Consider the following 14,372-nt stretch of genomic DNA (forward strand, 5'->3'; position numbering starts at 1 on the left):
TTGAGTCACCAGGATAATCCTAAATGTGGAGCTGCAACCAGTTCGTTAATGGTTCACACTGATTATAGGGTAATAGTGAAGCCCACTCTCTGTGGTACATGGAAGAACCCTAAATAGTTTATGAACTGAAATATTTGCAGATGGACTCTCTCTCTCTCTCTCTGTGTATATATATATATATATATATGTGTGTGTGTGTGTGTGTGCGCTGTCTATGGTACTGTCTATTAGACATTAGATAACTAGATCCACATCAGACCTCCAAGTCTACATCAAACATAACTCGCTCTACATCACTTGCTATGTAGGTGTCTCCGGCTCTGATCTCAATAAGGAGGGTGAGTTAGGTTGAATTGTAGCAATTTGATATGCAGGAAGATATTTCTAATTCCATACACAATTCTAGGGAATTTTTTTTTTAAACCAAGAAGAAAAGAAAAGAAAGCCTGCTGGAGAAACTGGGAGTGAGAGCCAGAAAAGTGGGGCAGATTCTTGAAAGGAGGACTTGGGATTTTGGCAGTATAATTGAGAAGAGAGAATATCTTCTATTAGGAAACTGGATGATTCGTGATAAATACGTTGGTCCTAGCCAATTACAGGGCGTGGGAAATCCGGGAGAAGGAGCCGTGGCTGCTTAGCTTCTCTCTACATTATAATACAGGAAAAAAGGACGTGGTGACAAATTATCTAGGGACAGGGATTCTTGCACGGATTGCCAATAGGAAGCTTGAATTTAATAGTAGAATAGAAGTAGACGTCTATAAAAATTTAATCTATTGCATCTAAAACTTTAAGCCTACTAAATGTGTATGACTTTTTCCAACATTCAAGTTGGACTTGGTCTAACATCTCGCCATGAAAAGTCTGATACACGTCTCTCTCTTTAATCATTATTCCAGTGGCTGGCAATGACGTACGTGTGCCGATATATTGAACATCACAGTGAAAAGCCCATCTCTCTGGGCTCAAACCACAGCTTGTCCACGAGGAAATCCAAGCCTCCAAGGAAAATTGTGACTAGCTCGTGGCATCCAACAACGCCATCATTGTAATTACAAAAAGCCCCTATCTTAAACTAACTAAGAAGGAGAAAAAGGCCTCTATTATAATTACTGCTTGTTATTTACTGAATTTTCAATAATTTCTTCCAAGGAGGTTGTTTCTTTTTTCTTGCTTGTTCATTTCATTTTCCCAATGAAATGAATTGGTGAGTGTTCCTTCTGTTATTGTCTAGAAACACAGAGTGTACAAAATGGAGAATTTCCATGTTAAAGAAAGAAAAGAGTTCAAGGACACTTTCTAGTTTTTGGTAAAAATAGATTTATTAAATCAATCTAGTAAAAATATATCCCTATCGTATGAATCATAAAATAAAAAATTTGAAATCAAAAGCAATATCTAACTCAGCAATCCATAGAGTGGTGTCGGTCTGATTAGCCACATAACTCACCATTCAGGGAGGGTTTGAGGATCCTAGGTCCAACAAAGTAAAAATCTTGAAGGTATCTAAAGTTGATAAAGGTAGTTAATTATTGAAGATCTAAAGTTGATAAAGGTAGTTAATTTACTTGTACGTTTAGTAGTTAGTTTGCCCAAATGAACGAAGTTCAAATGGGGCACGTGTGATCCCTTTGGCCCTCTCTTACGAATGAAGATAGAGGACAAATCCTTCTAAAATATTTTTTTTTTTTTACAAAAATTTTTCTAAGATTAGGAGTAAATTATATTTACACTTTAGTATAAAAAACATATGTTTACCTTTCTGAGGTTTATTTTTATCCAGTACTTTAATTCATAACTTAACAAAATATTAATCAAACTGTTAACTTTTAATGGGATCTGTTGGTGGAAAAATGGACCACCCCACAAATGCAACTATAGCACCCAAATCCGTCAGCAAGATCGAGCTCATCCAGGCCGAGCTTATGCGAGCTCATCCAAGTGATCGGGCTCTTCCGCTCTCGAGCTCATCCAAGTGATCGGGCTCTTCCGCTCTCGAGCTCATCCAAGTGCTCGGGCTCTTCCGCTCTCGAGCTCATCCAAGTGATCGGGCTCTTCCGCTCATCCAAGTGATCGGGCTCTTCCGCTCTCGAGCTCATCTAAGTGATCGGGCTCTTCCGCTCTCGAGCTTATCTAAGTGCTCGGGCTCTTCCCAGGCCGAGCACAGAAGGCCGAGCACAGAAGGTTAAGACCAGCAGGACGAGACCAGAAGGCTGAGCTGACCTCAGAAGGCCGAGCTGACCTCAGAAGGCCGACCTCGTCGTCTATATGCTGCGGCCATGCCCTGCAGCAGCTTTACCGCACCATGTTTTACTTGCCGGCCACGCCATGACATATTAATCAGGAACCATACTCTGCTACGACTGTCAACGCTTCATCATTTCCAAGAATGTACTGCACTGCGCGCCTCAAGCAAGCTCTGGCTGCATGCCATCTCCTCCCACGATGGGAACGGGCCATCCACGGCAACTCATTACTTCCACGCCCACGTCCAATCGTGACGGTAACCCATTAATTCGCCCAGTCACATCACAGGTAACCCTGCCACTCTCCCTATAAAAGGGGAGCTTCTCCCTCTAAAAGAAAGGAGGCTTCTTCCTCCCAAGGGGATTTTTCGGACTTCACATACAGTCCCTCTCTCTTCTCCAAAATTAAGCCCCCCTCTGACTTAGGCATCGGAGGGCGGCGTCGGAAAAGCCCGGCCACCGGCTTCTTGCAGGTCCTCCGGAGGACGCCGCTCGCCGACGGATCGCCGTCCGCCAGTGTTCGCCGGAGCTCCTCCTCCTCGGTTCGCGGCCGCCCCCGGGTCCAATTTCCAGCAACAGGATCTAAGTGCCATGCTAGAAATTTTTTTAACATGATCAAAATAATCTTACAAGAATCTTTCTAAGCTTTACGTTTATTACACTTACACCCAATATTTTGTAAAACCTATAGTTAAACTCAGCTAAATTAATAACATTAGTGAAACTATTTATCTATTATGAAAAATCAAAATTACCACTTAAAAAAATAAGGCTGCTCTTTCACTTTTCTGACTCTCTGATCTCTTTGAAGTCTTCCTTCTTTGAGAAACTTCTTCTTTTCGAGATTGAGTAGCTAGGATTTCTTTCTCGCTTCGCCACCCCATCAGGAGCGTCCTTTTCTAATGAGCAACCGACGACAAGCTTTTTTCTTAATCGATATCCGGTGACGAGCATCCTTAATTTCTGATCAGTATTCGGCAACGAGCGTCCTTTTTTATCAGATTTTGCTCTCACTTCTCCACCCACCACATCATAGAGATCAAGAATATTTGTGTATCATTTACTGATTCTGAATTCTACTTTCTCAATACTATAGATATGATTCCTTAATATTATCGCTGTGGATGAGGATTCTTATGTTTGCATATAGAATTATGAATACCTCTGGCAACCTCTCATCAAAAGGATCTAAATTAGTACGTATATGAGAACTCTTCTTTTTAAAGGGTGCATCAATTGGGGTTCCATGGCCTGGCTTGGATCATAAGTAGGTGGCTCAAGCAATAAAACTTTTGACACTAATTCTCTACAACAGAAAATTTTAAAGGTATCTACTTGTTTGTAATCCGAGAAAGATTTTTTTTAACCCGCTCAATTCGAATTTCTCGAAAGATAACTAAAAGAAGATAGAAGAATTTTGAAAGTAGGACTTAAGTTCCTTTTCTTTCATTGATGATTAAATAAAATGAGGTACCTAGCCTTTTTTATAATGTGAGGTCCGTCCTTACATAATTTGGGTCGAATTACTCTTCTTAATCATAGTAGGATTCTTTTTTCTAAAATAGATTTCTCTAGTAAAAAATTTCTAGAAAAAACTGAAATTTTCGAGGAGGTAGATATCGACTTTTACATCAACTCCATCTTTTGTCGCTCTATCTGATTCTTCTTGGATAGAGAGTTACATCCGGTCAAAGTCTTATTCGAAAAAAAAATTTTGGTTTGACCGGACCATTTCAAGCCCGAAATGATGGAATTTGGACTCGATTGCTAGGGGTGCTACGCCTAAAGGGTGTGGTGGCATGCCGTAGATCCCAAAAATCTGCCAGATTAAAAAAAAAAAAAAAAACAATCTCAATCGAAGATTGTATGATCAAGTTATGACCTCGAAAAGTTTGGTCTGCGACTCGACTTTTATATGTAGCAGATCGTTTTTCTAGACTCTGTTTAGCTCTGCTCGTAGTGGCCAAAGTAGTGCACATCGATCTGAAAATCATTTTAGATTAACCTAAGAGATTTAGATTGCTTTTTTTTTTTGGGCAGATAACTCTTTTATGATGATTTAATTAAGCTCTAGATCCATGACGCCTCTCAGCTGTTTTCCTTCTTAGATAGATACCATATCACTTAAGGTTAATTTGGTTATTTTTTAAAATTTTTTATGTGGTATTCATATCTTTTTAAGTCAATGATTTGGCTAATATTATATTAAGTTATGGATTAACGTGCTGGATAAAAATAAATTCCAGGATTATAGTTTTTTCAAGCTATTGGATATAAATATATTTTAATTTTTTTTTATCACTCAGAAATAATTCTAACCTTTTACTATTGGTACGAGAATAATAAAAGTTAATTTAGGGAGTTTTTAAAATTTATCAAAAAAAAAAAAGGGTGGGAATCCTCCGGCTAAGGCAATCCCCTTCACCAAGGTGATCGACCTTGTGTTTGAGTTGGCAAGTGGAACAAGGAAAGACGAGATGATGGATGCGGGTGATTCAAATCCTTCCGAAGCCAACGATGGTGAGGGTCAGGCCACGGTGGAGGATGGGGAAGCGAGGAAGATCTTCCAGAGAAGACCGATGCTTGATTTGGAGGGGACGGGGAGAAGCACCCGGCAAAACAGGAAGAATCTGAGGTAACCACCCGACGGGGAGAAGCACCCGGCAAAACAGGAAGAATCTGAGGTAACCACCCTTCACTCTCTCAGTTATCATGAAATCTTGATTTGGAATTGCCAAGGGGCTGGGAAGCCTAATTTCTCGCCTATTTGTAGAAGAATCTTTGTCTCTCATCATTTGAATGCTTGCATTTTCTTGGAAACCCAATTATATGGTGCCTCTATTCAGAGGAAAACATAAAAGATTGGGTGTGTCTCTTGGAGGTCTCTCCAATGGGCTGATTGCCTTCTTTTTTTTTTCTTTGTTTTTTTTATTTTTTTATACAACGGCTGCTCGTCTTAGTTTAGTATAGCCACAACAACAATCTGACAGAACTGTAGAGGAGGGGTATCCTAGTCGATCTAGAGAACCCCTCTGAAATGCTGTGTTGTATAGGTGGTGATCTAGTCGACAACTCTGTTCGCCTCTTTATATACGTGCATTACCTGAAAGGTACTGCAGTCTCTCACCATCTGCCAGATATCACCAAGTAGAGAGTTGATTGCCTTTCAAAGGAGAGAGTTAGGCGCTGTGGACTTCATTTCTTTTTATCACACTTTGATCAGCTTATGATCTCATGAGATTATATGAAGTCACTATGTGAAGTCACGCATTATTTTTTTTTGGCGAGATCACCTTGTGCTCACAAGAGATTTCATGATGGAATTCGCCTGAGTTTCACTGAATTGAGACATGATGTAGATTTAGTGTATCTCAACCCAAGCTTATTTTGCTAATTGGATTTGAGACAGATACCATCCATTCTGGCTAACAAAAATAAATAGTCTTCATCTTAATTTCCTGGAAGCAGTGCGAGAAACCGGTGGGCTACCTTTTCCCAGGAGATTGACAGTTAATAGGTCCATTGGTCAAGAAGCTAGCAAATAAAACGTATTAGACCAAACTATTGACTTCTACATAGAAAAAAAAAATGTTGACTAGACTGTAATAGTTGCTTAATATTCACAGAAAAGTTCACATTTTTGGTGGGCTCCTTCTCCAGGTGGGAACACCTTGACCGACTTCAACCTTCTCTATGGCTCTAAATTAGGCCTTCTTTTGGTTTAATCCCTTTAGTAGGCCCTTCCATGAAGGCACAACAACTTGAATGCTCTGTTTGGTCCAAAATCTTCACCCATCAGTCTTTATCTTTGATGCTTATCCCTTGTCTTTAGCTTCCAAACTAGTCTCATATTGCAGGAATGGTCAAGATCATTCATTCCATCTGAATACAGTGACCTTTTCGAATCCGAATTGTCGTCTCGCAAGCCTGCAAAGACTGCAGTCTGTGATCCATCTTCAGATGCTCTGATGTCACAATTTGATCTAATAGATCATTTAAGTTTCAATTCATGGTACTTTTATGTTACAGTTCGGAAAATTGACATGGATCTGATGGCCACTGTTTGTGCAAAAGAGTTCATAAGTTTGTCACATTGAGGGGTGTATTAGCTTCTGACCTTACTATTTTGATTGAATTATTCACTATCTTTAGATCAATGGTAGTTTTTGAAATAGGTTATTGCTCCATTTCTTTGCAGAAATTGCTACTCAAATTAATTATGCAAAGTCAGGTAGTGACTTAGGTTGATTGGCCCATCCGAAATTGCTTAGGAACCGAAATCATCATTTTTTTTTATCAGGAAAGGACTTAAAATAATGCATCTGTTGGATTAAGTATATTATTGATTTTGATGGTTTGCCCAATAACGCATCTTGGTCAATTGAGCCTATCCTATTGGTGTTCCTGTCTTGATTAAATATCAACATGTGAGCACTGCATAGGATCCTTTGCCTTGCTCGAGTTGCTAAACCTTTGTGAAACATACATGGTGGCGATACAAAATTCCCATTTTGCTGGTCCGAGAAGAAAATTCATGACATCATTCTTCTCATATCAACCGAGAATAAATGCTCATATATATATATATATCCTCAAGTCCTTTATCAAATTATATTTTGGATAGTTAAAGCACAGCATTTTCCAATGGAGTTTTTGAATCTTCCATGTGTTGTCCAGCTCAAGGAGAGGTGATATGTAGCAAAGCAAGAGTCATGGCTCATGTGAGATTTATGCAATATGTCTAGCCCTATATAAACCCAAATCTCTAAGTTGCTTCTTTCATGATGTCAACAATTCAATCGCGCAATAGCCGCTTCGAGATTTGCTCATGTGGATGGTAGAAAGATATTCGACTTCTATGACTGTTATGTAATGCGATTCAATGGTTGATGTTGTGAAAAAAGATCATTCTTTTGCACGGAAGATACAACTCGAACTCTGATTAGACCGGATTTACATGATTGCAACTGCTAAATATACTACAAAGTTGAGACCATTGTTTCAATCTCACAACTAGCAACACACACATACAACGGAAAAAAAAAAAGAAAAAAAAAAGGGCCCACCTTCCCATTTCTCTTTGAAAAAGAGAAGAACCAAACCCAAACGCCACTTCTATCGATCCAACCACAAAAGGCTCCAATCCAAAAGAATCCCCTAAACTTCCACTAGCTACATCTTTCCACCTCATTTAACCCTTATAAAAAAGAAAAAATATATATATAAAAGAAGAAGACCGGATGGTTAAGAAAACGAAACCTAATCCAACGGGCCCTCTTCCTTGCGCTTATCTCTCGAGCTCCATGCCCCTCATCCCCTTCCCCATTTCAACGAAGCTATCAGACTCCCCGAGCCTCTTCTGCGACTCCAGGTCCTCATCATCGTCTTGAACACCCTCCTCCTTCACCAACGGGAGGTACTCCGGCGCCTCCGGGTATCTCCTGCACAAGAACAAGTACAGCAACATGGAGAACACCGCCATGGCCGCCATGTACCAGCTGAATTCGATGTTAACCAGCGACTTGGCCCGGTGGAGTGCCTCATCGCTATGGCACCTCACCACCTGGTGCCCCTCCTCCGTATTCATGAAGCAACCCTTCGGAATTAAGCTTGGAGTCCACAGCATGAATCCCATGACGACAAACCAAACACCTTGGAACGCGATGCTGATCGACCTCACGAAGCTCACCATGAAGCTCCTCGGCAGCCCGATCCCGATCAGAGCGGTGGCCAAGGATACCACAATCACCGTCTGGAGGAGCCAATGGTACTGGCCCTCGACGCCCATGTGGTCAGCGGAGTGGAGGTGGAACATGAGCAGCTGCTGGCCGAACGCGACGGCGCCGAGCAACAGCGTCATGCCGTCGCGTTGCTTCAGCTTCGCGCGGTCCAAGGCGATGGCGAAGGCGGCGTAGATCAGGAAGGTGAGGGAGATGGAGGCGTGCTCGAAGTTGTGGAGATGGTTGGAAGGGATGGTTCCATCGGCGTCGAACGGCTGATGGGCCTCCGGGCCGATCACGAGCTCCATGGCAATGGAGGCCAGGCTGCCCAATATTATCAAGACGGGCTCCAGGTATCGGAAGAATGGGGTGGGGAACCACGGCGGGGCTACGTAGGATTTGGGGTGGAGGCAGTGGAGTTTGATATGGTTGAAAAGCTGCCACAGCCCAATTACCAGGAACCCAAACCCAGGGGCTACATGGCCTACCAAAGTGCCCATAGCTATCAACTAAACAAAGAAGGAAGCTATTGGTTGAGAGAAATGAAAAAAAAATAAACTTTAAGATTTATGGGGACATGAGAGAAGTTGAGAGAGAAGTTGGGAGGAGAGGAGGGATTTAGGGGCTATGGGGGAAAGGTGGTGGGAGGGTTTTAGGGGGGATTTAAAGAGGAGGTTCAAATGAGTCTGGATAGTTCCTAAGCGCTAGGCTGTATGTGATGACGCATAATGTGACATGAGCTCATGGGTGGGCCTTCTAGAAATAGAGGAATGGCCTTAGTGCCCCCTAACCTTTATCTAAAACTCTCTCTTAACGAGATAGAAAGAAAAAATGGATTGAATTCTAGAAGTCTTATGTTAAAAAATTAAGTTGGTTTTGTTCTATAGTTTGTGATGGGAAGCAGTTGACCTTAGAGAGGATTAGGGGCAATTTGGAAGCTTAGAACTTTGATTCTACTTGTAAAGTTTCGTCTTTCCCACGCAAAAGCGCCATGGCGTCTGGGGAGGGTTTTAATTCAACGCACGCAGCTTGCGATGACTTCCACGGAAGCTCTCTGGAACCAGCTTTCATGTGGTGGTCCCCACAGGGGGAACCGGTGTGGAGATGCTTGGGGGCCACGTAAACCACTAGAAGGGCTTAGCCAATGCGCTGCCATCCCGCAGTCCTACCGGGCTACCGTTGACCAAACAGACACCAGAATTGAAAGATGGTTTTAAGGTGGTCAGGATATAATCTAGCTTGTGATTCACATTGAAAGGCTTATATTTGAAGAGTAAACAATTGAGTGAAATATTTGAACAGTTGATTAATTGACACCTTTTTGAGGCAAAATTAGGTTTCATAGCCTAAATTCGACTATAAATTTTCTAATTCTATACCCAAATTAGATCCAATTTTTCAAAATATGTAATTAGAATTGGCAACAAAATATGATGTAAAGTACATAACAAATCACTAGCAAAAATATGTGATTAGATCTGTACGAAGGAAAAAAAAAAAAAGAGCAGCCAATCCTTCTAGTGTTGAAATGTTTCTTGTAGTTTTAATACATGACAAATTTCTAGATACTGAAGAAGAATCTAAGGGAAATTTTCATTATTTTAAAATAAGAATTTTCCTTTATTAAGAGTTTGATAATGCCAGCCAACTGGATAATGGATATTCCTTATTACATAAGTATTTTCCCTTGTCAAGAGATCTTTAATTGTCAAACTGCATTGCTATTAAGAATTGCCAAAACTAACAAAACGTCTTATTAGATGCATAGGAAAATACAAGTAGGTCTCATAACAAGGTAGGTTTGTGTCTACATACTTGAAAAATAAAATAAATCAAAATTAATGATCCCATAGTATTTTTGTAGACAAGTCGTAATCAATTCTTTTACCCAAATATTTGGTCATTAACTAGGAATAGTTTGGAAGCCCTATTAAGAGGTATGGTAAATCTTGTCTAGATATCTAATATCTAATTATATTTTGTTCCAGAATTGATATAACATATCACAATCACAGATAGTGTGTTAGGCACGTTATATTGGCTGTCCCTGCATGTATTTTGGTTGTTTTATTTGTAAGATCTTTTGCTTTACATGTGTTTAAACAAAACATTCATATAATTCGAGATTAGAAAATAAACCTATCTTGGCAGTTATATATGTGCTTGTGAATTGGGCTTTATGGAAAAAATATTGGACACTCCGACCTCGGGCCTAATCGACCTTCCTGTCAGACGTAAACCAAGGTGAACAACTTCGGCTCGGTGAACGACTTTAGCTCCGATCGATGAGTCGCCAGCCGCGGAGAACAATTGGCACAGGTCAACAAAGGATCACAACCCCAACAACCGACAGCCCTGTCAACCTATGATCATAATAGCCCCACGTTCCACGTCAGCCCAGACGAACTGACCCCCACGTCGCGATGAGACCACTGGCCGCTGCCTAGCATTATTGCAAATCATGTTGGCCCAGGTAACAACAAGGTTGGCTCTCCTATATAAGGAAGAGTGGCATGCAACTATCGAGCTTCCTTTTCTTCTTGGAAAAATGCTTCCTAGACGACTTCGCTGAGATGTTAGTGCGAGCCGATAAATATGCCAATGCCGAGGAGGCCATAGCCTTCTGCTGCGAGTTTGCTAGCAGGAGACCCCCCCTAGGGAGATAAGAGGTGGTGCGAGGAGCAAAGAGAGCTGAGGAGCATCTCACTCCGACGCAAGAAGAGCTCAAGACGGCACAAGAGCCCTCATCGCCAATTTGAGAGGTACACCCCTCTCACTGCTCCGAAGACCCAGATCCACATGAAAATTGAAGGCCGAAGCATCCCGACCAGGAGAGCTCAATAAGCTCAACCTAAATTGTGAAGGCTCGTACCAAGTGATCGAAGTTGTACGACTAGGAGCATATCGACTGGAGCAGCTTCATGATGCTCCAATTCCATGGACATGGAACTCCAACAACCTGTGCGTCTATTATCAGTGAGGTGCATTGTAGTCCGAGCTTATCTCTAATAAACAATTTTCTTGTTATGTTTCTGTCTCTAGGTTGGACAATCATGACAAATGTATTCTACTCGGGACATCCCGAGGATGCCTGGGCCCCAAGAAAGGAGACACACCGGAGATGCCTGGGGCCTCCATAAACTGAGTTCGCTTGCGATTCCTTTGAGACCTCAGTTCGAGGATGAAAGGAGATGCTGATCTCCTCAAGACCGAGCCCACTCGGATTTCTCCTAGGTGGCCAACCCCAAGGATGCCTCGGGGAGCATACTCTCGAGACGAGAAGACCGAGCCCACTCATATTTTTCTAGGTAGCCAACTCTAGAGATGTCTTGGGGAGCATACTTCGAGACGAGAAGACCGAACCCAATCGGATTTTTCTTGGGTAGCCAACCCCAGGAATGCCTCAGGGAGCATGCTCCTAAGATGAAAAGACCGAGCTTACTCAGATTTTTCCTAGATATCCAACCCCAGGGATGCCTTAGGGAGCATAGTCTCAAGACGAGAAGACCGAGTCCACTCGAATTTCTCCTAGGTAGCTAACTCCTAGGATGCCTCGAGGAGCATACTCCCGAGATGAGAAGACTGAGCCCACTCATATTTTTCATAGGTAGCCAACCCTAGGGATGCCTCGGGAACCATACTCCCGAGATGAGAAGACCGAGCCTACTTAGTTTTTTTCTGAGTAGCCAACTTTAGGGATGTCTTAGGGAGCATAGTTTTGAGTTAAGGAGACCGAGCCCACTCGGATTTCCTCTAGGTAGCCAACCCAAGGACACCTTGGGAAGCATATTCCCGAGATGAGAAGATCGGCTACCACGTCGAAATGTTTGGCGTGCCAACCAACCTCTTCAGGCAGGAACAACCTAAATAGAAGGTTTAGCCCACTCGGAATCCCTCGAGAGCCAGACTTTGGGAAGATCAGCCGAGGAGCCCAAGATAGGCTCAAAGTTTCACAAGACGGGGGGCTCGGTGAGATGACCCAAACTCGAATGAAGAAATGAACAGAGATGAGCCAAAATTGAAAAAACTGAGCAAAAAGAACCACAGCAAAAGTTCGAGACAAAGCACGACAACCTATACTCAAATAAAAAACAAACAACGACATGACGCAAACTAAGACCAAAGTGATCAGATACTTAGGAAATTCTTGTCTTCATTAAAATTATGGATTTTTATACTAACCTCAGTAGCGGCCAAATAAAAAAAAAAAGAGTACATTAAACTTGGTTCACCCAAGCAAAAAGAAAAAGCAAAAATGATATGGTCAAGAGCTTTGTTCCTTGCTCCCGTCGCTACTGAGGTACCTAGTTTTCTTTGGTTGAAAAGATGTAGATCTTCGCGAAGATCCTCGCCCACAAGGTTGTCGCCCAGGCGCTGGGTTCTTGGGCGTAATCCGCGACGTCAAGGCCAAGATCCAGGACTAGGAGAGCATCCTCCAAGATCAGCTCCTTTGCCTCTCCCCCTCAACGCCTTTGCCGTTAGCGCCGTTGACCTCGACGCCTTCGCAGACTCCGGGGTTGCCCCGCAATGATGACGTCTCGGGATAGCCCAGATCCGATGATGCTTAGGGAAGGCCATCCTACTCATTTAACACCCCTCACAAAGGTCTCGCCCTCGATCGAGGCAACTGCTCAACTTCAATTGCCCGAACCAGAATATTGTTCGACCTCAGAATTGGGGGGTAAGTGATGGAGAAAATACTGGATACCCTGACCTTGGGCATGATCGATCTCTGTGTCCTCAGACGTAAACCGAGGTGAATGATTTTGGCTTCGATCGAGGAGTCACTAATAGAACAACAGGCACACGTCGACAAGGGTTGACAGCCCCAACAATCGACAACCCTATTTGTCCATAATCATGGTAGCCCTACGTCCTGCGTCAGACCAACGTCGTGCTCTGCCCACACGTACTGACTCCCACGCCGCGGTCGTACCATCAATTGTTGCCTAGCATTATTGTATGTCACATTAGCCTAGGTAATGACAAGGTTGGCTCTCCTATATACAGAGAACAATCCGGAGGACTTGAGGTACACAATATGCTACCCTTCATATCCCTTACTCTGTTGAAATTACTTCTTTCCATATTGTTATCTTGTTGTTTTGACTTAGGCATGGGAGGATCTTCTACCGAAAATCTTCTGACAAGTGGACTTCTTGCAGGACACCCAGCGGAAGAGTCTATTGCCCAACGCCTCAACCAACCTGCTAGTTCGTCTCCAGTCGACCTTAGGATCGTCCGAGCTGCGCTTCTGCCTCGGTCTAGATACGATGGTAATAGGATGAGTTTCCGTCCTCTCACTTTTTTTTTGGCAAGGCTGCTTCTTTTTTGGTGAGGCCTTTCTGCCTTTCTCTAGTATATATTAGACAACCTTTCATTTGTTAACAATTGACCCCAAAAACAAAGGATACATATTATTTATACCATAAAATCTGGCATAGATAGCATACTTGATCAAATCATGTTGCACCTATGTATAGTTGTATTTGCAATCAATCTTATGCTCGAAATCCAATTGATACTTTGAGCTAGACTTGATACACTACAGCAATATCTGTCAAATAATATGTAGCACACCTCGCATAAAGACAAGATGCCTAAACCAACTCCTTTTTTGGCTTATCAATTTTTTGGGTGAATATCTTGCTCTTTATCTTTTCTTTCTCTTTTCCTATTTTCAAGCTAGTCAAAATTTTTCTATTGTCATATTAAGCAATCATAGACTATTTAAAATATTTGTCGGCAAGTGTTAATCAAGAAATCTTAGATTTTAAGAGCCCTTGTTCAAGATGTCAAAAGGCTCATAAATATATTTATGTACCACAGCTATCATAAATGAACTCGTGTCTAGTGGCAGTTGATACAACAGGAAAAATTGATCTTTTAAATTTCATAGAAAACTTATCTCTACTAATATTTAAAATTATTGTTATGGTTCCAGCCGACGCTAGATTCAACTAGGTTTGCTTAACTTTTTCTAAAAGTTGTAGAAGCTTTTAGCCCTCCTATCGTTGGTGGTGTAATAGAGATTGAGTGAGAGGGGGAGCCATCGAATTACTCATTTATAATAACTTATCTTCTATCGAATGCCAACTTGCTAATTAAGTGAAGCTCAAGATCTAGCTTTCTTGTGACTGTAATTAAGTTAAGCTTAAGCTAGACTAGCAGGATATTAAGCCAAGTTTGAATTAACCACATGAACATCTTTTTTTTGCTTTATTTTGTTTTTGAGAAAATGGTGGGCAAAGCCCATCCATAGTTCAGGGCATGGAATTGCAAATAGGCTTCTGGTGGTATTACTTCTTGGTAGGTTATATTGGTAATGTTAGACTATGAATTAGTTCAAATCTTGCAGTAAACTAATTTTTCTTAATGATAACTTTTCATCGTTCTATTATAATGA

General features: G+C 41.8%; 1 protein-coding gene across 1 annotated transcript; it reads right to left on the minus strand.

The window, feature by feature from the left end:
• Positions 1-7,132: 7,132 nt before the first annotated feature.
• Positions 7,133-8,666, minus strand: LOC103708640 (uncharacterized). Its single transcript, XM_008793662.6, has one exon. It carries the CDS (start codon positions 8,464-8,466, stop codon positions 7,534-7,536), a length of 933 nt encoding a protein of 310 aa, XP_008791884.1. The 5' UTR covers positions 8,467-8,666; the 3' UTR covers positions 7,133-7,533.
• Positions 8,667-14,372: the final 5,706 nt, after the last annotated feature.

The sequence above is a fragment of the Phoenix dactylifera genome, chromosome 5 (genome assembly GCF_051530095.1).
Source record: "Phoenix dactylifera cultivar Ajwa chromosome 5, Ajwa_hap1_PhDact_Kaust_v1.1, whole genome shotgun sequence".
NCBI lineage: Eukaryota > Viridiplantae > Streptophyta > Magnoliopsida > Arecales > Arecaceae > Phoenix > Phoenix dactylifera.